General features: G+C 37.5%; 1 protein-coding gene across 10 annotated transcripts in view; it reads right to left on the reverse strand.

Annotated features, from left to right (window-relative positions):
• The window catches only part of BNC2 (basonuclin zinc finger protein 2), a 353515-nt gene that overhangs the window by 126815 nt on the left and 202047 nt on the right, over positions 1-24653 (reverse strand). For all 10 annotated transcript variants that reach the window (XM_075526344.1, XM_075526342.1, XM_075526343.1 and 7 more), the window contains one exon: positions 14421-14523. In XM_075526344.1, the coding sequence (XP_075382459.1) occupies positions 14421-14523 (103 nt within the window). The remainder of the gene's footprint in view (positions 1-14420; positions 14524-24653) is intronic.

A 24653-nucleotide genomic window follows, 5' to 3' on the forward strand; every position in this document is an offset into this window, starting at 1 on the left:
GAAGAGTATTGTGTGGATTATAAAACTAATAGCTAGAATGAGATTACAAAACTCTGTGGACATTTACCCACTTCAGGTAATGTGACCACTCTGAGGATAATAGCTTTGGAAAGCCCGAGATGGAATAGACGTGAAAAAAGAAATAAGAAAGGTTAAATTACGAAGCACGCTCTTTGACCAGCGGACAGAAATTTTCACAAGATACCCTGTACTATTCCATTTACCTGCAACATTTGTTTTCAAGCAATATTATCTATAGACATCCACTTCTCAAAACACACACACACATGAATAAGAGTTAGTCCACTGTTGGATTAACATTCCAAGTGACAGTGAAATTATCTCCAATTTTGATTTGTGGCCTTATTCTGCTGATTATGTAATAAAGAAATAAGCAGTGAATTTTATCCTTTTGAAGTGCAAGTCAGGATATGCACTGAAATGTGTAATTTATAACACAACAAAGCATATATTTTTGCATGGGTGTGTAAGAACATTTGCAAACTAAAGACAGACCTCATGCTACAGACAAAAAAAAAAAGGCGAAAAGTTGTATATGAAGAGAAAGGAAATGCATTTGCACCCATATATAGTATAATAGTATGGTAAGCATCTGAAATTCTTTTGCATCATTGACTATTGAAACCCCTTGCACTTGGCAGGAGAATGAAACTTTTCACTATAATTTGTAATTTATAAAAATTATGTTGTTTCTTTAAAAGAGATTACTAAGGAAATAGTTGACAGAGAGAATTTGCTTTCTGTAGTACTTCTAACTGATTTCTCCTCTGGTGTCATTAGTGAACTAATGCTGGTGTTCTCGGTGGATTCAAGAGGCTATTTATGTTGTTAGACACATACTTTTTCAAGTAAGAGATAAGAGAAGGACCTAAGTCTCATTGTTGGTTTTCCTGTAAGGACAAGAGTATTAACTTCAGACTTCTTGCCAGATCTCAGAGTAGAAAATGTATTCTGCTGTCCTGAATTGCCCATCTGATTTCATGTGGATAATGCATTCCTCACCGTTTTCTGTTCTAAACTATTGGTCCAATTTCTATATGCTAATGAACAATGCAGTGTTTCACAGGTGAATACATTCAACAGTATCTGCAGCAGTGTATGATTTCATAAGTGCTTAGGAGACTTCAAGATGAAACATGCTATATAAAAGAATGAGCTTTATCATACCTGAAAAATGACATAAACAGATGTGTCCTTATTAAGAAGATATCAGTGACTGAACATCATAAACCACACATTAAAAGTCCCTTCCTGGTGCAGCATGAGGTATTACTCATACTTCTTATACTTTCAGTGGGCTCAGAAGTTCACCCAGAAAAGTCTTAACATGTTTGTGACTTTTTGGTCATAACCTGCACAATCTTTTCTGAAAACACGACTACGATGGGTTCAGGTAGGTGCTTAAACTGAGAAGGCTACCTTTTAACAGCCCAGTTCAATCCTCAGCACTGCCCCAATAGTCTGACATTCTCTACCTCAGTGTGAGTGGAAATCTGTTCACTGATAGAGGAAGATGAGATCTAACGAATCTTAAAATCACATACTTGCTGAGTAATCAAAATTTTTGTGGAAAGGTCTAAAAAGGCCCATGTGTTTTACTGTAACAACATACAGCTGAGTAATATTTCCGTGGTGAATTCTAAATTTCAAGTACTTGTTTCAGAAATTTTTAGAAAACTTTTTAAGAAAACTTTTAGAAAATTTTAGAAAACTATTAAAAAAGGGGGGCAAAAAAGGATGATAAAGAAGTAGAAAACATTACAGAAGTTTCAACACTCAAAAATCACTAATTGGATAATTAGTATAGGAATTAGGAACCTTTCAGTGCTGTTTTTCTTACCTAACTCTGAAGTATCAAGTATGCACCATAATCATTTAGATATTTCAGAATATTTCAGTTGGAAGGGACCCACAGCGATCATCTAGTCCAACTGCCTGGCCACTTCAGGGCTGACTGAAAGTTGAAGCATGTTATTAAGAGCATTTTCCAAATGCCTCTTAAACATTGACAGGCTTGGGGCATCAACCACCTCTCTAGGAAGCCTGTTCCAGTGTTTGACCACCCTCTCGGTAAAGAAATGCTTCCTCATGTCAAGCCTGAACCTCCCCATGTTGGCTTATCCACTCTTTACCTTCTTGAATAGTAAACAAAATCCCCCCAATTTTACAGAGATTCCACTCAGTATAATCTGAATTGTAAAGAGAACTTTGAAATAGATACAACATCGATCTTCACGTTACAGCCTGCAGTATTCTTATTATGCAAAATTCCAGCAAAAAACTTTGGACTTATTTGTAACAAATCAATGAACAAACTTTTGTGGTCCATGTGTGTTTTTGTTTTGTTTTGTTTTGTTTTTCAAATGTAGTAAAATAGGGAGGGGAAATCTACTTCACCATTTATATTTTACTGGTTTACAACTATATTATAGTTTTGAGACTGTAATTCAAAGGAAATTAAGTACAAAAGATACATTAAAATAAGGCTCAAATACTTGTTCAATTTATCAAAAGACAGAAAATAAAGACAAAATCTTTCATTTCATCTATACTGTGGCCAGTTCATAGGCTCAGCTATGCAAATTTACTCATTGACGTTAGACTCCTTCCTTCCCAACATGCAGTGGACAAGGTTGATCAAATTAAAAGCTATGCTTCTGAGTGGATTCCATCTTTGTTAAGCAAAAGAAATACAAGTATGCAGTGATAAATTTTGTTCTTTAGAGGTCTCATATTGTTTTTTGAATAGCTACAATAAAAGCATGACATTTTGCCTTTACTGAATACAAAAGAATTTTAAATATCCTGGTTTCAATGTAACTAGAGTTGTAAACACACATACCTCTTGCTAATTTCCTGATCCTAGATAAATATTTAGGTATCCGAGAGAGGGATGAAAAAGTCTAGTGAAACCCTTTCTCTCAGCTGATTTGCCGGCTGTGTATCTTAGAACACCGCAGAGAAGAGTCAGTAGGTTGCAACGTACAGGCCAGTATGGATCTCATTCCATTTCAGTTTTCAATTTGGGCTCTGCAATAGTCCCGCTCTAGATTTTCTTCCATGCTCTCTAGCCAGTTCTCTAACTTACCAAAGAGGGATATAGTTGGAGTGCATACACACATACACATGACAATACAGTATTTTATAAACATAAACATCTTTCCAGATTACTAGATTTGTTCAAGGGTCAACAGGAAAATGAAAAAGAAATTTTATGTAGTCTGCGTCCAGACAATAACAGAGAGCTTTCCAGACATTTTTTTAATCTAAATAACTGGGCCACTTTCTGCAGCAAGAGAAACTGAAATTGGCAGACAGATTAAATATACAATACCAACATAAAAAGATTCCATAATACCATTGCAACAACAGCGTGTCGAGTATGGTAAAATAGATACAGTATTATTAATGGCAATGTGGAGCACTGTAGTTTGCTGTTGATTCTAGTGGTGAACATGAACAGCTTCACATTTTCAGAGTTCAAGATTTTCTTCTTTTCCATCAACGACAGAAAAAGAAGTAACAAATCTTTTCAAGAACAGAAGGTAGCTTATGACTAAAATGCTGGAGGAACAGGCAAACTGCAGTCATAAGAGGTGGTCTAAGCTAGCTTCCCTCAGGATGCAGATTTAATACCACCTGTAACATGGTGTAATGTGGTGCATTTTGTAGGTGGAAAAAATTGCTCCTCAAACATATCATACTTAGAAGGTGACTAAGGACAAGAAAACTTGCCAGTGTCTACTGAATGGCGCATATATTTTCATGGTGTAGGAAATTATCCCATTCACCCCTGGCACAAGTGCAGAGAGCATGGGACATTAACATTTATATGGGTGGGTGAACATCCTGAATCAGTCTGGGTATAAACAGCTACAACATGGCATCCTTTGGTGGTCTCCATTTCACTTCTGTCTTCATTGCTTTCACTATTTAATCCAGATAGAAGAGAAATGTTCACTAAGACACTGTGGATTTCAAAAGATCATGGAAGGAGAGTACGTAAAGCATATTCTGATTCACAGGCAAACCCAAATTTTCCTTCTGCTGTTTACTGTATTTAAAAGCTAATAATGGAAACCATTTGCCAAATGCATTTAGTCTCTGACAGAGGGACACATATGTGATCTTCTAATTTACAGCTTGCATGTACAGATGTTCACACTTAGTAAAAGGATTCTTAATAGCATTTTAAAATTAAATGTGTGTTGATAATAGGTGTTTCAAACCCAAACAACACAGCAACTAAACTGATAAATGTCTTCATGCCTCACCATGCCTCATGCTCTAACAACATTTTTATAACAGATCAAAAAAAACCCCCAGCACTTCAGTTGCATGTACACAAAATAAATGTTATTAAAAAAAGTCTGAATGAAAACTTTCATTAATTTTTCTGTCTATGATCTGATTCCAAGTTGAAACATTTAGATTGCTACTTGGTTTATGTAGCCGAAAGCAGAACCACAGTTTGTTCACAGACGTTGCTTGCTGTCTGCAATTTTTTTTATCCCTTTGCAAAACTTTGAACCCCATCCAGCTTTGACACACTGCCTCTTCAGTTAATAACTATCAAGTTTCCCCTTGTCTCCTGTCTACTTTTCTTTGAGGCAATTGCGCACTCAGCACCCCGAGATAATAACACACATCTATAAGATAAAAGCAATGGCATTAATGTAATTGTCTGCCTTTCTCTCTTTAGCCTAATCTTTTTTTTCCTTCAGTTTTGACTGCCTCTGTGACACCTGTTTTTGTCTCCTCTGATCCTACGACAGGTTTTCCGCTGACAAGGTTTTTGCCTGACAGAGATTCTGCCAGACAAGAACATAATAAAATATGAAGAACTGCTTGTCAGAGTTTCTGCCAATGCTCACATGAAATAGGGAAAAAAAAAAAATCATGACTTTTTTTTTAAAGGGGCCCTGTGCTGGTTGCTTTTGGCCTGTCAGGAAAACAGCCTCCCTGGCCAATTCCTGCAAGCCAAACAGGTGTTTTCTTTTATGTTTTCTTTCTATACAAAAAACTTTTTCTTCGATAGTGGAAAACATGATCACAGAGAAAAAAAAAGAACCAAAAAACCCCAAATGCTTTCTCCTAAAAACGAAGGTTAGACCTAACTCTGTATAGTGGTACTTCATGAGCATGTTTTTAATTCAGAATTGACCCCTTAAATCAATAAAGTGGTAGGCTTTTTCTCCCTCATCCTTTTGATAACTAATGTGTTAAAAGGAACAAGGTGTAAAGGACCTTCATTCCAAGTTCTCAGGAAAACATCTGGGCTACTAGACACTTCCTGCGTGGGCATACTGCATGAATGAAGACACCTGACCATGGGGACCATGGTAGGGAATATGAGACAGAGCCTATTCTCTTCTGTGGGATTTGGACCTTGCAGTCCTCTCTGTCAGTGTGTGCATTTGTGCCTGTGTGAAGGAGGACTTCAGCGCTGATGATTACCCTGATGGAGAAACACATATAGATTAATCATGTGAGCGTCCCAACACACAGCTGCTTTTGTGTGTGTTGGTATCATCTGTTACCTCTGCTAGAGACAGCAACTATTGATCAGTCCATGGTGTCACGGCCCCGAGTGCATCAGCTGGCCTTCATTGCGCTGACCAGCCTCTCCAGAGATGTCCATCCTGCATTCTCAGTCCCTGGGTCCAGGACCCCCACTAAAGCTCAGGCCAGGACCTTCATTCCCTACCTAAGGTACAGTGTAGGTGTGCCTGCCTGTAGTCATGTCTTCTAGATGACCCTCAGACCCATGTTACAGACTGGTCTTCAGCCCTGTCTCTGGCCCCACCTTCTTTTGTTCCTGACTGGAGCCCCTGGATGAATCCTTGACCTGACTCATTCCCTTGCCATGCCTGAGGTTGTCAATGGACCCAGTTACCACCACTTAGTTCTGTCTACCATGATCGGACCTCGAGGAACTCTGCCCATGGTGCAGGCATGGCGAGTGCTGGAGTTGCCCTTGGCTGCTAGCTTAGATCTCTTTGTTGGGCAGCTCCACTTTTGCTGCTCCTTGACACATGGATTGACAGTGTCATTGTTGAAACCTACAATTTATAATGGAAGCCACTAAATTAATATATCTTTTTCTATTACCTTGGCTAGTCATTCATCTTCGATCTTTCCTATCTCTTGTCTCCAAAGCCAAATGCCTCCTTCCTATCAGCCATTAACACCTTCTTAAAAATATTCTCTCCCTTAATAATGGTGAGATAGGAGTTAATATGTATCTTAATGGTCCTAATACCATCTGGTTGACATACTGTATACAGTGAGACAGAAGCACATTTGGGAGTCCTGGACTGTGGTCTGGATTTGGATGATTTCCGTCTTAATCCAAATGCACCTCAAATTCCATTAACTGTGATTCACAGATTCACAGAAAGTCTAGGTTGGAAGGGATTTCTGCAGATTGTCTGGTGCAGCCTTCTATTGAAAGCAGGGCCTCAGATTAGGTTATCTCTGGCCCTGTCAAGCTGAGTCTTTGATATTTACAGTGGGGGAAATTTCACCACTTCTCCAGGCAACTTATTCCATCTTTTATGCAGCCTTGAAATCTGTAATGAAAACGCAACAGGCACTGCCCACCTGTTAACATCATGCTGTTTGGATAGAGTACTGTGTTGTAGGGGCATTCCACAAAGGCAAGCCAAGACCATGGTGGTATTTCAGTCTAGAGTGTAACTCTGGTTCAAGCCTATGAAATGCTCTCCCACATGTGCTAAACCACCCCAGTTTTCCCAGGAATACCTGCTGTCCTGAAGTCGCTGACAGCTGAAGATGTTCAGATGCTGGGAAGACTGGTTCATATAGCTAGTTCTACCATTCATAAATATCAATCTTTCCCACCCCAATTCATGTACTGTGACCATTTCACAAAGCTCCTGTTAAATATACTTCAGAAAAATTGACTGTAATCAATTAGAATATAATTAGAGAAGTCTTTGAGACTCATGTTATACATTTCTTGTATTACCTTTTCTATTTCTAAAATCCAGATGGAAATGGGATAATAAAGTAACACTATTGTCTGCTAAATTAATCTGGGGTAAGTTTCCTCATAATGCTACAGCCCAAATTGAAATTCTTCATAGTAGGTAAAAAAAAAAAAGTTTTTTCCATTGACTTTCACATTTGCAAAACAGAAAGCTGAGGTAAAGTTAGCCATGGTATTATTGTTACTTTGTAACTTCTGAAAGCAGTATGAATTTTTTATTCTTGCAGTCAAATCCCATTTTAACCTTACGAAGTTATATGGAATGGAGTGGTAGGGTTTGTTTCATTTAGAGCTCTTTCAATTTGTGTTCTGCTTAACCTAGTGAACTCTAGTTAATTAAGATGTTCCTATAAACAATTAAGCTTCTTGTAGGATCATTAAGAAGATATAAAAATTTATGATGTAATAAAGTGTAATAAAATGATAAAGTGGTTAGCACATCACAGCAATTCATGTGCAGCAGCATAGGTGTTAAAAGAGACAAGTAAGCAGGTACTGTCACCTAAACATCCTGGAGAATTGTGGATGCATATTGCAGAAGTCCGCCACTGCTGCCCCACAAATCTGTTGGTGATTTGCACCCTCCGGTCCCACAGAATTTATCCTGCTCATCTAGCAATCAAGCAGCGAGCACCAGACACTCTTTTGCTCCTATCTGAAGCCATGCCATGTAGCGAACTTCCTATCACCACACTTTCGGGGGCAAGATCAAGGGTTTCACTGACTACCTTTCCAAAAAGCAGCCTCTACGATTTCTGGAAAGAGGAATTCCAAGTGCTAATTAAAAAAACCATTCTTATTGCCTGTGCTCCATCTTGCACATAGGAAGTCTGGTTTTTTCCTTACTGGATTCTCTCCTTAAGAAAAGAAGGTAAGACCTCATTGTTCAAGACATCTCCTAGCATTTTATCCTATGGTATTGGGTGTACTAAATGGGATGAAGCCTCCCCTGTGAAATGTAAATTCAATAATGACAGGCACCAAATAACAGTATCTCACACTTTCGAAATACCTTTAGTTTAAACGTCTCTGGGCATTTTATAGCTAGTCAAGGGAGATCACAGCTATAAAAGTGGCCTTATATGTATTTCAGAGTTGCAAATAACTATCTGATGGTATTATGCCAGTTCTGTGAGAGTATAAAGTGTGATTAGTAAATTAAAAGTTTTTCAGACAATAAAACGTTCACAATGAGAAAGGGCTTCACCTTGAGATGTGAATATAGCCCAACCCAGCAGAAAAGGGCACTATGCTTCAGAATGGGTCACGGTCTCTTTAGGGCTTACCAGGCACTGGGGCAGTCCTTAGCTGACTGTTTAATGTCTGATCAGGGATAATCTCACCTGACCGCGTCCAAGGGACATTGGCATATTCAAACCCAGGGCTGTGAGCCAATACAGTTGGGGAGCGGGAGAAAGGTCTAACCTCTGCCTGACTGTGTTAAGATGTCCTGGGGGTGGCAGAGAAGAAGACAAAAAAGATTTTAATCCGAATGGACCCCCAGGGAAATCCAAGGAGGTGTGAGTGTGAACATATGTAAGTTAGAGCCTGTGGTTTACCCCCAGGAAAAACCTTACTCGACACCTGAGGATGTCAAATTTGCATGAGGACTAAACTCTTGACCATATGGTTATGTAAGTATCAGCTGAATACAAGAATGGAAAAGGAAGGCTTTTTATTTTATCTTGGGGCAGCTGGGCATTATTTCCTTTCTGTCACTTGTGTCTTATAAACCTTTGAAACAATATTATTTGTCTTGGATGCCCTAATACGTGGATATTCTCATTTGCTTTTACCTCAGCTTGACTTGCATTAAGGGTGATCTCAGAGTAACCCAAAGCAAACACTACATCACATCATTCCTACCAGTGTGGCAGGCTTTAAAACCAGATACTGGGTCAGAGTACCCACAAGACAACAGAGTGCATCTTCTCTGTGCTGTATTGGCCGCTTTGGGAATTGCTGCTGAAGGGAAGCAAAAAGGGATGGCATAGGCAGAAGGAGGGACTTTAAAAAGTGTTTACCAGTAATGACTGTTAATCAGGTAAGGTTCCTGGAAGCAACTGACTGATGAAAAATATGCCTCAGCCTTCAGGGTCAAAAGGAAGTTATAACAGATGGATTAAAATGATTTTGTAAGTAAAAGACAGGAAAAGCCAGACTAGATCTAAAATAGTTTTACTTTAAAAGTCATGAAGAGCTAGCCTTTGTTATCAGTGAATTGTAGATAATTACTTTGCTAAAAATCTCTACGTAACTAAAAAAAAAAACCCAAAACTATTATGTTCTCATGTCATTTTAAAGCATTTTAAAGAATTAAATAAACTGAATAGAAGGAAACAAGTATGTTCAGTATGCTAAAATTGTGATTATTTTTTATATCCTATGGAACAATACAAAAATAACCCAATTATTTTACCAGTAAACTATAATAATAGGATTACATTTCTCCTTTTCTTTTTTAGTATTTATTCTCTACTATCTCCATTTTTAAGTAAAAATCAACATGGCAGTTCTGCCAGCTTTTAGAGAGACTCTAAGATCTGTGACGTGGTTTTGTTTTGTTTTGTTTTGTTTTGTTTTGTTTTGTTTTGTTTTGTTAGACATGATCTTTGATTTTGCAAACCTGGATTTCTTTCACTTAACAGCTTTGGACTGAGACAAATATAGGAACACTGCTGATTTGTATTTCAACATAGCACTCCTCTTCCTTCCCGCATCATTCCTATGCCGCTCACATTTAAAATCTACACCTTCTTCATGGACCAAGTCCTTTCAGCAACTTCAGGGTAAGGGAGAGATGCAATTTCTAAAATTTCCACAGCATTCTTCTTTTTCTTTTCTTTATTTATTTACACCTGTCCTTCCTTTCTTTTGTTCTCACTTCATGTTTCTTTTACCTGACAATTTAATGAACTACCATGCAGAAATTCAGAAAACTCAACCATTCTGAATGAAGAAGTCACAGTCATATCATGCATCTGACTTTATGACAGAGCATTCTCCATTTTCTAGTGGAGGTTGTTGTTTTCATTGTTAGTCTCATTTACAGCAAGCTAGTACCTGCATTACATAAATACTGGCAGCAGAAAACTTCCTTCACAAGGTGAAAGTGTAACTCACATGGCAACTCTCTGAGCATGAGTATTCACTGGATGGCAGCTTTTGAACTGAAAAAGAGTAATGGATTTGCCCTGTGTGCCAAAATCTAATAGTTAATGTCGTTTTCACTAAAACCGGAAGGAACTTAATCTCAAAGTTACTAGAGAAAAGGCCTGGCCAAGTCTTGAACTGGAGATGGGGCCATATGTGGCCTCATCATACCTCAGAGAGGTACTAAAGCCTCCTTGAATAAATAGCCTGGCCCTGAGCTGTGCCGATTGGCATGATGCAGATGAAAAGATATCAAAGATCACTAGAGGACTAAGGATCAGCTTTCTCTGAGAGAAAAAAAAAGCAGGAAGACAGCAAAAATATTCACAGGATACTTAATTTCCTAGAGTAGACTGAACAGTGTGAGATTCAGCTAGTCCAAGAATGCACAGTATACCAAAAACATCTGAAAAACATGCTGCTGCTGTCTGATTGAGTTTTGCCAGTGATCAGTTTGAGGGCAAGACAGAGAACTAGTATTTCTAATTTTCTGACTCCTTTTGAAACAAGGTGACAATGATTTCAGACAAACTTAATAATATTATTATACTGTGGTTTTTTAAATCGCTGAGAAATCTGAGATACTGAAATGAAAATAAATAGAATGAATGTCATAAATAATAGCTTTAGTCCACTATGATATACATCACCTTGGCAGACCTTTTTAGAGCAAAACGGTTATGAGAGAGGGTAGACTGTATTTCCCATTGGTACTGCAATGGGTCTTTTGATCTGTTGGACTAGGTATAATAAGACTATTTCTGCTAGCAGTACAGTAGTTGTTATTCTGACATCAATGACAAGCATACAAGGCAAAATGCAAAGTCAATGAAATCAACATCTTTGTACTGCAGACTTGCTTAATTTCTTTCCTCATAGGCTAAAATACTTCTGCTAGGGGAAGTGGGTGGCAAATAAAGTGGGGTTTTTTCATTATTTCCAATAAAGTTTGAGTAAGTGACTTTTGTTCTAAAGCTAATAAAATGTCATGACTATCTTCATAGTATAGTATGTTACTTTTAATATAACAAAAATATCAGGAGAAGAAACCAATTCAAGCACTCAAGAAAGTCTTAATCTTTTGTAGCCATCTTACTCCTACGTTATTTAAAAGCCACAAAATAGCAATTGCTTGTGTTAAAATAAATTCTCCTTAAAAAATTGACTACTAAGATTTTAATCAGATTTTATTTTTCACCATATGGACTATGCAAAGTATCTTAACTATTAAAAGAAAAAGAAGGAAAAACATCTAACTGTTATCTGTGTGCCTGTTTGAAGCGTAGGAAATGTCCAATTTAAACCATTTATTTTTTGTTTCAGAAAATAAATCCCCACTCAAGGTGACAATATGAAAGCCAGGCTTCAGCTGAAAACAAACTAAAACACTCTAGTTATCCAAATCCCTTAAAATATCCAGAGATTCACACCAGCAACAACCCATTCTCCATTACGCACAGCAGTACTAGAGAATGCTGCTCTGCTCTACGCAGCTTTTGGCTTCAGCCTTAAAAACACTGATGGTAGGATTACCACTGCAGCACAGGGGTGCAGGGTCAAAACTCGATAAGCTGAACTTTTGCCAACAGAAACATTTATCTTGCCATAAAAGAACTCCTCTGATGAATCTGTTCATATATTGACAATCCTACTTTTGGCAACTCCGGACAGAAGAAATTGAACTTGTAGGAAACCTTTCCTTTCAAGATGCGTGCAGCTCATTTTAGGTGAGTGAGGAAACACATGAGAAAGACAATGGAAGCAGGAAAAAAGAAAACAGGCCAGCAGTTGCTAAGTGCAATAATACTGTGGTGGCTGGATGCCCTTTCCTCCTCACTCCAAGAATTCCAACATTTTAAATGGCAGTTATTAACATGAATTAACTCTGCACAGATTAGTCAAGTACAGCATGAGAAGACTGCAGTTCTAAGCTATTTTTGATCTATTCAGTTAATTATGATTCTAGGTTATCAGAACTGAATAAGCATAGTACTTCCTGCTGGAAACACCTATTCTTTGATAATTACATTCAGTAAAGCACTACATCATGTGTCAAGCAGCTGAGTTGAAATTCATTAATAAAAATCAGAAGGAAACCCTTTAATTAAAGCAGCGAGAAATACTATTTGCATTCAAGGAACAACTTCAAGGAACCGTGCTAACGGTTTAAAGAAAATCACTTCTGAACAGCAGCCTGATTCAGTCATTTTGAAATCCAGGTGCTACAGTGCAATGAATTGATCAGTCTCCTGAATGCTGCCCTCAAAATCCTGGAAAAGAGCTAAGATCAAGAATTGAAGCAGATGCATCATAGTGTCCAGGAAGTAATTTATAAGCCTGTGCTTTGAGTATGTCTATGAAACATACATCTGACTTGTCTGGCTCTGCCATGAAATGTAAATACTCCAGACGAATGTACACAAAGTGTACTGAAAAAAAAATAAATCAGAGCATTCTTCACTTGGTGCAGTAGTAAAACAAACACTTTCTAATAATATATAGCTGTATTAAGTTTTCTATTTGGAATGTTAAGCACTCAGGTACGGGAGCAGGTGGTGTATCCCTGATCAGCACATTCACCTTTCAACTTTCTGGATTTGTAAAACATGGACATTTCTACTATACACACTGTGGTAATCTCAGATTACTGTCATGTAATTCTGATTTTGAATTCAACGACCTCACAGGGAATTTATCAGGAAAATCTGATCACACTCTTCTAAGATGTACTGGTTAAAAAGAAAACGCAGGATGCTCATATGCCAGAATCTAAGTGCTAGATTCCTAATTTCTATTACTCAACAGGAGGACACCTTGGAAAATAGCTAGACAAGTCTTCCCTATCTGTGGATCAGCAAAACCTCAGATGCTGATTCCACGCAAAGCCTGAAGCATGCCTGAACTATAGAAATTTTGCAAGGTTTAGCAATCCTCCCAAGAAATGTGAGCCTGGTTATACTGTGACTGAATACATCTTTCTGGGAAGTAAGAGGAGCGAAAATAAGCTGTGTCCCTAGAGAATCTAGTATATAATAAATCTGCAACCAGCTACTAGATTGGTGGTGTTAGGGTATTTCTAGGCAGGCTGTATATATTACTATGCAGTGACACAGGACTGCATGGTACCTGTATTGCTGCTTTCCTTTCCATGTATGTGAATGTTTTTAAAAACTTCTCTGGCAGTCTGTGAATTTGTTGAGCATTCACACTTGCCATATGTCAGCATGCTCAGGCACGAATACACACAGACATGAACTAAATAAATAGAGATCAAGTGCATCTTAGGAGGGAAGTACTAAGCTTCCACCCCAGGACTCATCAAAATAAAATAAAATTTATGGAATATAACCCACTGAATGTCTGGCAGAAGTGGGGAATGAAGACTGTGCTTGCTTAGGTGCCAATAGCCTAGATCATGAGAAGAAAACTCCAACACTAATTTCTTCTGCAAACATAGTAATCTTTCTCTTTTTTCCCTTTTTTTCCCTTTTTTTTTTCATTAAACCAATTTAGGTATCCTCTTTATTTGCCTTCTAATTGTGTATACAGCTCTCTGTGTCTCTCTCATGCATAGCTTAATCAAGACTGTCAAGGAAAAAACCCCACAAAACATAAAAATAGTAAAGAATAAATAAAATGGAAGGCCTATAAGTGTATTTTGATGCCTTTATATAGGATCTGGGCATTCTAATCCCTCCTTTCTTTCTTTAGCTAATTAAACATGGGAAGAGAGGTTCAACTCACAGATCATATATGCACACTTTTGTTGAGCCATATAGGATGCACTCATTTCATTCTGACATCCAGGCTCTGAAAGTTTGACATTGGTATGTTTGAATTTCCATTAGGCTCAGTGATTTATTGGCTGATGCTTCTTTGAATACAAATGCTGCTGTGCAACCATACTATAAACTTTTTGCCTTTCTGCTAAGCCCTGCTAGAACTCCATTATTTCCTGGAGGCTAGAATATTCTTTCGAGCTCCGTACAAGCTGTTGAACTCCAGTGGCACTTGAAGCTATTGCCAGAGTAACAGACCCTCACTTTTCCATCTTAGGAATTGCTGTAAAAAAAGTATGTGCATGCATACACATGCACAAACCCAGAGTGCATGCACATGCATTACAGACAAATAGATATCACTACTGTCTATACCACTCCAGTTCTCAGTATTTAAAGACACTGTGAAAGATGGACAGAATAGAGAAGACAAGCCCGGAACAGACATTTCTTACCATGTGCCACCCAGCCATGTTTACACTGGTCACAGGTTCTCAGGTTAATCTTCCCTGGCTGAAAACATTCACATGTGCAATTTACCAGTGTACAGCGGATGGCCTGGAAAAAGAAACAGGAAACACATATTAATGTCTTTCTTCCTTCTTGTGCAAATCTGTTGTGAGGGCTAGAAGGATATTAACCGTACAGCAAAAAACAGCCTTCTAACATTCAAAGCATTGCTCATTCTTTTAAGTAGAGATTGTTTTTCTTTCAAAAACATACATCAGTAACCCTGAGCAATGACAACCAAAATGCTTATTCAATAATAACATAGTCTGTTGTCCCATGGAGATGAATACATTCCTAAAGTCTTTAAAAGAATTGCTCTATTTCCTTTAGGAAAAAAAAGTAGGATGAGGATTCTGTAGGTGTTCCACAAATTTCCTGGTTTTGCATCAACTGCCTGAAGGAAAATGTTGCTACTGATGTCTTACTATAGCAGCATATCAGCTTGATTAAAACCAAGAGTAAAATGAGGGAAAAAAACCACACAAAAAGGAAAACTACAGATCTCTTTCCCCTTCCTCCATGGTATCCAAAGGTTATTCTCAAGTTTCCTTTTTGGGGTTCATGTAAGATATAACTCTGCTACAGAAAAGAGTCATGGATTTGACGTGTTCCCAAAATAGGATAAAATGATCAAGGTACAAGAATAGGACTGGTTCATAAAACATCCTGTAACTTTCCTTTGCATCCATCACTTTCTCCAATATCTAGGCACATAGCCTTTTTACCTCTTAGCACTCCCTATTTGTCAAACATATATTTCTCTGTTTTGCAAAAAATGAAACTATTTCAAAGCAGCAATGCTGAAACTCCAGTCCCATGTGGAGATCTAAAATTTGCTTAAATCATACACCTTATTAATATATCATCTCCCTTTTTAAAATTATTTTAAAAATTACACAGGTTTACTTTCACATGGGCTAGCTACGTCCACAGAAAAGTGAATATAAATTGAATTATACTCATTTTAATGTGTAACAGACATATGTTTTTAAATAGTGCAGAAGATGACCTGTGCACTTCAAACTGCTGCTAATAAATTTATGGCATGCATTTAGATGTAATTTGCATGGAGATTTCTGAGACAGAGAGGCTTATTCTGATCATTCACAGATTAACAATCTACTGTAACTAGCAGAGCTGCCAGGAAAAGATATCTCTATAGATTTAGATGCAATCAATGATTACTTGGGGGCTAAGGTGGGGGAAGGGTGCTTGGTACCTATGGCCACTGAGATATTGAAGCATTATGAAGGCTCTTTCCTGTTCCAAACAATTAACACCCACTCCCACACACTCTTTCCATACCAAAAAAGAATTACCTTAACTATACTGACTTAAAGAAAATTACATTCAACTTTAGCTTGGCCAAGCTAATCTCCTTGGTTGCTGACAATGAAAAAGGTTTGGAGTTATTTTAAACGTTTTAGCTCTTTACTTATTTATCTGCATCAGACAGCAATTTAAAGCCATTTATAGTTCATGGATCCACTTAAAATCTGTATTTCTCTGACAAATTTCTGGCGCAAGAGTCCTTTCTCCCTCCTATCCTATCTGCTATTTTACTATCTTTTACTCTCAAAAACCTAGTGGGGAAAAAAATAATGTGCTCTATTATGCCTGACACTTCAGGGCCTCAGTCCCAATGTCACCTGTCCAATTACTCTTTAGCTAGGTTATAAAACACTGCTGTATGTATGCGTGATTAAAAGAATTAGTAATATGAAATATAAGGGTACCAAAGAAGTGCTGACTGTGCAAGAATAATATATGTGTTTGTGGGTTATGAGAAAAAAATTCTCCTGAAAGGTCCTGTTTCATGTTCGATAGTTTATTGACTCAGTAATATATCAGGTCTCCACTGGTCAGTAATGGTGTTCTTCCTCTAATATGTTCATTAATTAATGAACTCAGTAATTAATTGTACTGCAAGAAGAAGGGCGTACAAAATGGTATTCTTATTTTACCATAAAAGTTTTTCTCACATTCACCACCTTTTTTAAATCTCTGCACCAATGTGACAGACATTTGTTGTATTTGATGTTATTTTGTCTTGTTCGTGTGTCACTTACAGTATGTATAATAGGACTAATACAGTGTATGTACACATACTAGATGAAACTGTGTCATTTGGTAGAGTTGCTTTATTAAGGCTCATCAGCATTTCCATTACAACCCTACCTATTTTTGGCCTAGAGGTTAACAGGTTGACTGTAAAAATTGGATTCAGCTTGAACCTGAAATACAATGTTTCAGCCTAAGAGTGAGCTTTATTACACACATTCAAAAATGATCCATTTAGCCATTATAAATTATAAGATGAGGGGAAAAAAGTTTAGAGGTTTCATGTTTCTTTTCTTCTTCCCTGAGTTAAAGAGAGTCTTGATGGTGTAAAGTGTTGAAGATTAACTATTTAGTAAGATTTTTATCTTTTATACATACCTCCCAAAAATTCACACAAACTTTTCAGAAATGTGAAAATGTCAGTTGTTCCTCAAATAACTAAATCTGAAAAGTCTTCAAAAAGAGCTATACATTTTTATAAAGGAATATGGATTGGTATGAGAAACTCCAAAGATAAGTAGCATGGTCAAAACATTCAGCCTGGCCTTACTTGGCTGCTTTTTCTGCAAAGGGTGTGTTGAGGCCAGGTTGTAATCTGGTTTCAGTAGTTTGCCATCCCATCACTGAGAAACCCATGCATACTTCTGAGTGATGAGGATAACCCCTCAAGCTGCAAGATGCTCATTTGGGACTGGAAAAATTCATATTCTAGTTCACATTCTGTCATGATCTTGGGCAAATTACTTTGTTAGCCTGATGCCTACGTTCCCTAAACAATAACCAGATGCAATGATAGTAAAGTGTTGTTGTCAGGCTAAATGCAACATAAATTGTGAGGTACTCTATAGTGATGGAGGCTATTGAAAATCTCAAGCAGAATTTAGTCTTTATTTCAAAGATTCATTTTTCACTTTACTCAGTTAATCCAGAATCATTTTAACTACCCCAGATCACTACAATATCCAACATGAAACCAGCGTAATTTGGCAGAGAGAAGATTCAAGATGCCAGGCATAGCGTGTGTTCCTACACACAGATGGAACGTTAACATTCATTAACACGAAAGAAAGCATTGTTTTTAAAGACCTTCACAATGCAACCAACATATGTACTGAGCCTTGCACGGATATGCATCTGAATTATTATCAGTCTTTTTCTACTGGTTTTCAATACCATTTAACTTAGGCCTACAAGTCACTGACAGTTTGTGCAACAGGCTCAGGAATGACCCAGAACGGCAGCGGAAGACGAATGTGGTGTAGATTCACCTCAGAATCCAAAGCTTTCATGCAGCCCCTCCATTCCCCAGCGGCAGGATTTTAAGGTACAGAGGGGACAGGAGTACAGTAGCTGGTGTGCTTGTAGGCAGCAGCATCGATTGGTGTAACTGTGGCTGGACATCTGTTACTGCTTAATTTGAAAGAGGTGGGGTGGGGAGTAGGGATAATAAAAAGATCCTGGGTGAGTTTGCAGCAGCTAAATATTGTAGCCATTATTCAAACCTGTTAAAAGTAAGTATAAAAATCCAAGGGTGTAGCAATGCTAAACTTTTGCCAGAAAATTCTTCCGCAAGAGTACTGCTAGGCATTCCAGAAGTCATCCACTGTAATTCTGCCTTCGCAACATATCGCTAAGAAGTTTACATAGTGGGACTCTGTGTACTACACTATTTTGTAGGGAAAGAAACAGAAATTTTTCCTGACTAAGTTTTTCCTCAGAAAATCCTCCAGGAAAGACAGAAAGAAAACAGAAGAAAAGGAAAAGAAACCAATGACCTTGCATAGCAAATGGAACAGTAAAATCAGCGGACACAGGTTCCCCCTGTACCAGCTGATAGGCAACCGTGTATTTAGATGACAACTTGCAGGTTAAGGCCCTTAAGTGAGCAATAAAACATGATTTTCTACAGCTTCTTGAAAAGTGCCATTATGTTCTACCATGTCAATGGTCTGCAGATAACAGGAGTTCTCAGACATTTTTATACATCCCTTCCACTGAGTTCTTAACATAACACCCCTTGCATTTCTACCAAATTACAGCAGCCCTTGAGGACCTGTGGCGGAAATGGACTAGATTTCAGTAGAATCATTTTAAATAGTTTACACAACTTATTCCTTAAATTCTAAAGCAATGCTATTAAGGTTTAAGAACAAAACACACATATACAAGAATAAATTAATGGTTTTGTAATTGACACTGAACCATTCAGAAATATTTTGCTGCCCTCTTGGAGATCTTCTTCCTGTAGAGTGTAATGAAGGAAGAAAGGAACTTTGCCTATATTAAAGCATGTGGTCTAGTACACCTATGCATAAGTTTCTATGGCTAACATTAAAAGATGTTAGACCTGACTTCTGTGGGTTTCCCCCAGACCAAGGATATTCATTTAACATAGTTTGGGTGATTTAATTATATCTAACAAGCAAATATTATTCACATATTAATAGGAACAGCCTATAGCAGTAATGGAAAATCAATCTGGCTGTTTTGCAGAGCTTCCAAGAGATAAGAAGCAATAACCTATCATGAAAGGGATCACAGTGTGGGAGAAGGAGGACAACATGTAAAGAGGAGATATGATTCCTCCTCTGGAGTTCTTACAAGTGACCACAAAAGATGGAGGCCGTTTAAAATGATGCAACATTCTGGAGAAACAGCTAAGTTTTGCAACTTCCTTTATCCTGAATTTTAATAGTAAATCTAACAAAAATTCTTTATGTAACTTGTGACAAGGCTCCAAGAGTCCTGTGAGGTTAAATAGCATCTTACTGAAGTCTCAGCTACATCCCTGTATACAGTGGGCAGTGTTTAACAAAGCCTCGCTCTTAATGTCCTTGCTCATCTTTCTCATGTACAAAAAGGTATTTAAGAAACGTCTCCTATCAAGTCATCTATGATATAAGGGATCACTGTGCACCTGAATACCTAACAGAGTCAACCATACTCACTCCCTTTGCATGGAAGTTCCATCTACCTGTCTAAAGCACGTACCATGCATTTATCCTATGGAGCTCACAGAACCTAAATCCACTGTTACCAATCACAGGAGCATGGGGCTTGAAGATGATCTGGTCCACTGTTTGTGAAATCTTTTTAGTGAGACTTCAAACCAGCAAACTGGTGCATAAATGCAGTTCCTTATAGCTGCATTCAAATCAGTAAGACTCTGCGTGAGTATGCACTCTGAACAACTGTATTAGTAAGAATGCCACAGTATTTAAACACACACATATACACACATGTATACTTAAAATTTAGATTTTGCATAATGTGGTAATTCACAAGTTCTAAGCATTTTAGTAATAAGGGCTAGAACTTTCCATATTTAATTGACAGAATAAATGATCTTGTTTATGATTTTAAAAACAATAAAAAGTTCTGGTGGTGTATGTCAATAAATGAAATATCTGGGTGAAATGATGGGAAGTATTGGAAAAGTAAAAGCAAAAAGCACTTTTTGCAGCTTATCTCTCAACCTTAAGAAAAAAACAAACCCAACGTGTCAAATACAATCTTTTCTTTCCACTGTCAAAGTTTTAATTCTACATTATAAATACCCAATACCTAATTTTGAACTAATATTTTATTGAAAGTAAATAACACGGTCATTGGGAGAATAATTTAAAGCCATGCAGTAGTTGGTCTCGAGACATGATGGCACATCAAAATAATTGTTCAAAATTAATGAGCAAGAGGTTGATGAGAAACACAGAGATCCACTCTTCTGTTGCTGTAGGCTGACTCGTGACAAGAAAAGATTTGAAGCAGCAAACAGGTAAGTCCTGAGAGTGTTCCAGCATTTTTTAACAGAAAGTCTTCTCTGCCATTACGTTTTTCTTACTGTTTCTTGGTTATAAAGTGAAGAAGATAAAATCTGCCTACGTAAATCGACACTATTGCTCAGCACAGGATTGTACCATACTAGAGTTTTAGGCTGGGGCTTTTTTTCTTTCTTTTTCAGAGCACATATTATATGTTCTGTAAACAGCTCTTAGAAAATCTGCCACTTCTTTACTACTTCAGGAATCCCAATAAATTTTTTTCTCTCTTGCCAATTAAGTATTTCTTCAAAAGACCACAGCATAAATTCTGCTGTGTAAATGGCAAAAAGATCCTGATTAAATTATACTAATTTTAATAGATGGCAGATCAGGAGTACAACAGAGTTTGTTTTAAATTAACACCAAAAGAGGGATTATTTGCATGCTGACATTTAGGAAATGAACAATGTGACCTGTCCATAGTAAACTTGGTATTATAGGGAATTTTCGTGGTTTAATCCCAGCTGGCAACTAAGCCCCACACAGCTACTCACCACCTCCCCCCCGGTGGGATGGGGGAGAGAATCAGAAGGGTAAAAGTCAGAAGACTCGTGGGTTGAGATAAAGACAGTTTAATAGGGAAAGCAAAAGCCACGCACACAAGCAAGGCAAAACAAGGAATTCATTCACCACTTCCCATGGGCAGGCAGGTGTTCAGCCATCTCCAGGAAAGCAGGGCTCCATCACACGTTAACAGTGACTTGGGAAGATGAACACCGCCACTCTGAATATCCCCCCCCTTTCTTCTTCTTCTCCCAGCTTTATATATGCTGTGCACGACACCATATGGTATGGAATATCCCTTTGGTCAGTTGGGGTCAGCTGTCCTGGCTGTGTCCCCTTCCAAACCCTGTGCACCCCAACTTGCTGGGGGGGTGGTGTAAGAAACAGAGAAGGCCTGGATGCTGTGTCAGCACTGCCCAGCACTAACTAAAACATCCCTGTGTTATCAACACTGTTTTCAGCACAAATCCAAAACATAGCACCGTACCAGCCACTATGAAGAAAATTAACTCTATCCCAGCCAAAACCAGCACAGGAATCTTTTTTAAGTTATAGACAGCCATACTACTTAGGTGAGAAGATCACCAAAGCTTGGATGCGGGCAATAAAAAATCTGCAGTCACTCAACTTTGAGCTAAACTTTAGGACAACCTTTTATATTTGAGACCACAAACTTGTGTCCTTATTGGATTGCTCACACCTTTGACCACACTTAGAAAAATAACTACAGATGTTGTGGGCCACCAAATACCTTAATAATCCATTGTTGGCAGATAATTGCACCTACAATGTTATGAGGGAATCACTAAAATCAGAGCTTGGGTACATTCCACTAATCATTTAAGCCTGTGAGCGTTAAAAAAAAAAAAAAGAAAATTTTGTTTTTCAAGAACAAGAATGGTCTAGTCCACTCCCCGACCCCCGCCCTTTGCAGTTGTCTATAGTTTCTCTCTGTGCTTCAGAATGTTTAATTGCTGAACCTGTACTCATTTGGATTACAGAAAAATCACAGTGCATGAGATTGTAAAGTTCATTTCAAGAGAAAACATTCCTTCCTAAGGAAACTCACAAAAAAAGGGAGGAAAAAAATCTCCGATAAAATTAGAAAAGCAGATAGATAGAAATCGCTACACTTTTCCTGAGTTAATTTCCAAAGTATATTTTCACTTCTAAGAAAGAAGGAAAATGGGGGTGGAAGTGCTTGCCATACTTTCTACAGAATGAAAAGTACACATGCAGAAGTATTTCTGTCTCTGCATGAGACAGAAGAGACCTAATGTCTCCATCATGTAATTCTGGTACAAAAATGACAATTTTTAAACTCACCTACAATTTTTATATGGGTAATTCTGCAGCCAAAACACTGGACAGAAAGAGTGGGAATGCCTCGATTCTGATCCTGGGTCTGCCACTCCCACAGATGCACTGTGTGGCACTGGTTAAGTCACTTACTTAACCACTCAATTTCTAACTGCCCAATCTGTAAAAACTGGGTAATGACATTACGTACCATTTTCAGAGATGAGACTAATGAACTGCTCAGTGAAGTATGACGACAGACGGTAAGGCAGAAGCATGAAGCATTACTATTTCTTCTGTTGGCACAAAAATTTTAACAGATTTTTTTTAATTATACAACTTTAGGTTCGTTTGCCATTGGTAAAGGAATAATTTTAAACACAGGAATCAGCTAGAGAAAATAACCTTAATTGATAGATAAGCATTTTCAATTTCAATACCTATAGCCTAATAATGCATTGCCCAAAACAAAAAACAGTAAAGGGGAATGTACTTTGCATTTGAATGGTCTTAAGTATCCATGCAATACAATGGGGTTTCTGATCTCTCTCCTGTTCAGAGATACCCAAATATCTTCTGAGTTGTTCACTGCACTGCAGTATTTTTTTTAGCAATTTCATATCACACTATATTAGGATTGTTTCTTACTTGTATTTATTTTCAGTAATACAATTTGAAAGGTACTAATATTGTTGTATTTCTCTGTGGCATTCAAGAAAACAGTTACTAATACAGTATGAAGGGAAGGATGCTAACAAGAGAGAAAGCTGTTAACAGGGTAAAACAGCTTTTCCTGGAATAAGGACAACCTAGCCTTTAAGCATTTTAGAAAACCATTTTCAACTCTTCTTGAGAAAGAGCTGGTAAATGAATGGGGAATAAGAAAAGAGGGAAAAAGAATACAATGTCATTTGTAATGTTGCATTTAAGTTAGGAGTCACTCTTCAATCCCACTTCAGATACTTCCAAAAGTAGAAACCTGTGTCAAGGAATGCTATTTACACTTTTCTAGAGAAAACAAATATAATGCAGAATAGCTTTGTTATTTTCCAGGAACTTTCTGTAGGCCATGTTCATCCTGATTCTACACACTTAACTCACAGTGCTGCCAACAGGATATTCTACAAAGACTGCAGGTACAGTATCACCCGATGTTTCTATAGCATGTGTAAAACTAGCCTGAGGTTCCCAGGCATCAAAGGCAAAGTTGTTTGCACTGAAAAAATTAAGACTGACAACTGCTTCTTTGCTTAAAATTTGAAGAAAAACACATGGTTGATTTAAGAATGAGATTCCCTGTGCCTGAGAGCATGTTAGCAAATGCAGACATTGTTCTTATAGATGAAAACCAGATTCATGTTATGAAACCAACACTGTCAGTCACTGGAGTTCAGCCACACACTTTGTCAAGGCAACAGCCAGTGATGGATAGGTACCCAAAAATGCAGATGGACCAATCATTCTCTGTTTCTGAACTGAACAACTGATGTTTTACTATTTCTACACCATCCTTGCACACAACATTATTGCTTTTATATGAAAAAAGAAAAACATTCCCCAAAGTGGAAAACTTTATTTAGCCATAGCTAGTAAAAGTATAACCACTTTTCTTTCTATAAACCTTACTAACACCTCTGCAGTGAAAAAAAAAAAAAAACAACTCTGCTGGCAACTATATAACTGAGTTTCCCATACTTTGGTATCAGCCTTGCTATTCACAACAGACTTGCATTTCCTTACAGAAAAAGTTTTTAGAAGAAAGTATGTAAACCAATAACATTTGAAACTTCTGATGTAAAAATTAAAACTAAATAAAGCATGCCCCAAAAGGAAATTTTTCCTGCGGTATCTTAAATAAGACATTGAGCCTGTGGATGTAGCCTGCATGTGGAAGAAAATAATCAACATATTTTTGTCACATTACATGGAGTATTGGTTCAGTAATCCATGAAAGAAGATTTTTTCAATAGATTATAAATGGTTCAAAAGAGTTATTTAAATTTGTTAAATCAAATATCTATTATTCATGTATTGTTTCTACACAAATTAATCAGAAGACGGTAATAACATTTAAAGTCTGAAAGGTCAACAGATAAATAACTCATGTACTCAAGACTAGTTTTGTTTGGTCTCGAACAGCTACAGTCTGTCCAGTAAAAAATACAAGTGAAAACATGTAAATATGCAAAAATATCACCTTTAATGGATAAATAAGGAACCTTATAAGACAGACATAAATGTCCACACAAAACTATGTTGGCAAAATCAGTAGTTAGATTTTTTATTTTCCACCTTTTTCTTCTGTTACTCAAAAGAATAAGCAAAATCTGATTTAAAGTAAAATGCAGCATGGCTCCTGGAATAGCTGTTCCTTTCTGTCCATTTATTCAGGAATTCTCCTTTAAAAATATCACAAACACATTGTTGATTGTCTAATCTGCTCTTCAGGAAGACTTCACTTTTCGGGTTTTTCTTTACCTTCTCAGATGTTAC

The sequence above is a fragment of the Mycteria americana genome, chromosome Z, assembly GCF_035582795.1.
Source record: "Mycteria americana isolate JAX WOST 10 ecotype Jacksonville Zoo and Gardens chromosome Z, USCA_MyAme_1.0, whole genome shotgun sequence".
Lineage (NCBI taxonomy): Eukaryota > Metazoa > Chordata > Aves > Ciconiiformes > Ciconiidae > Mycteria > Mycteria americana.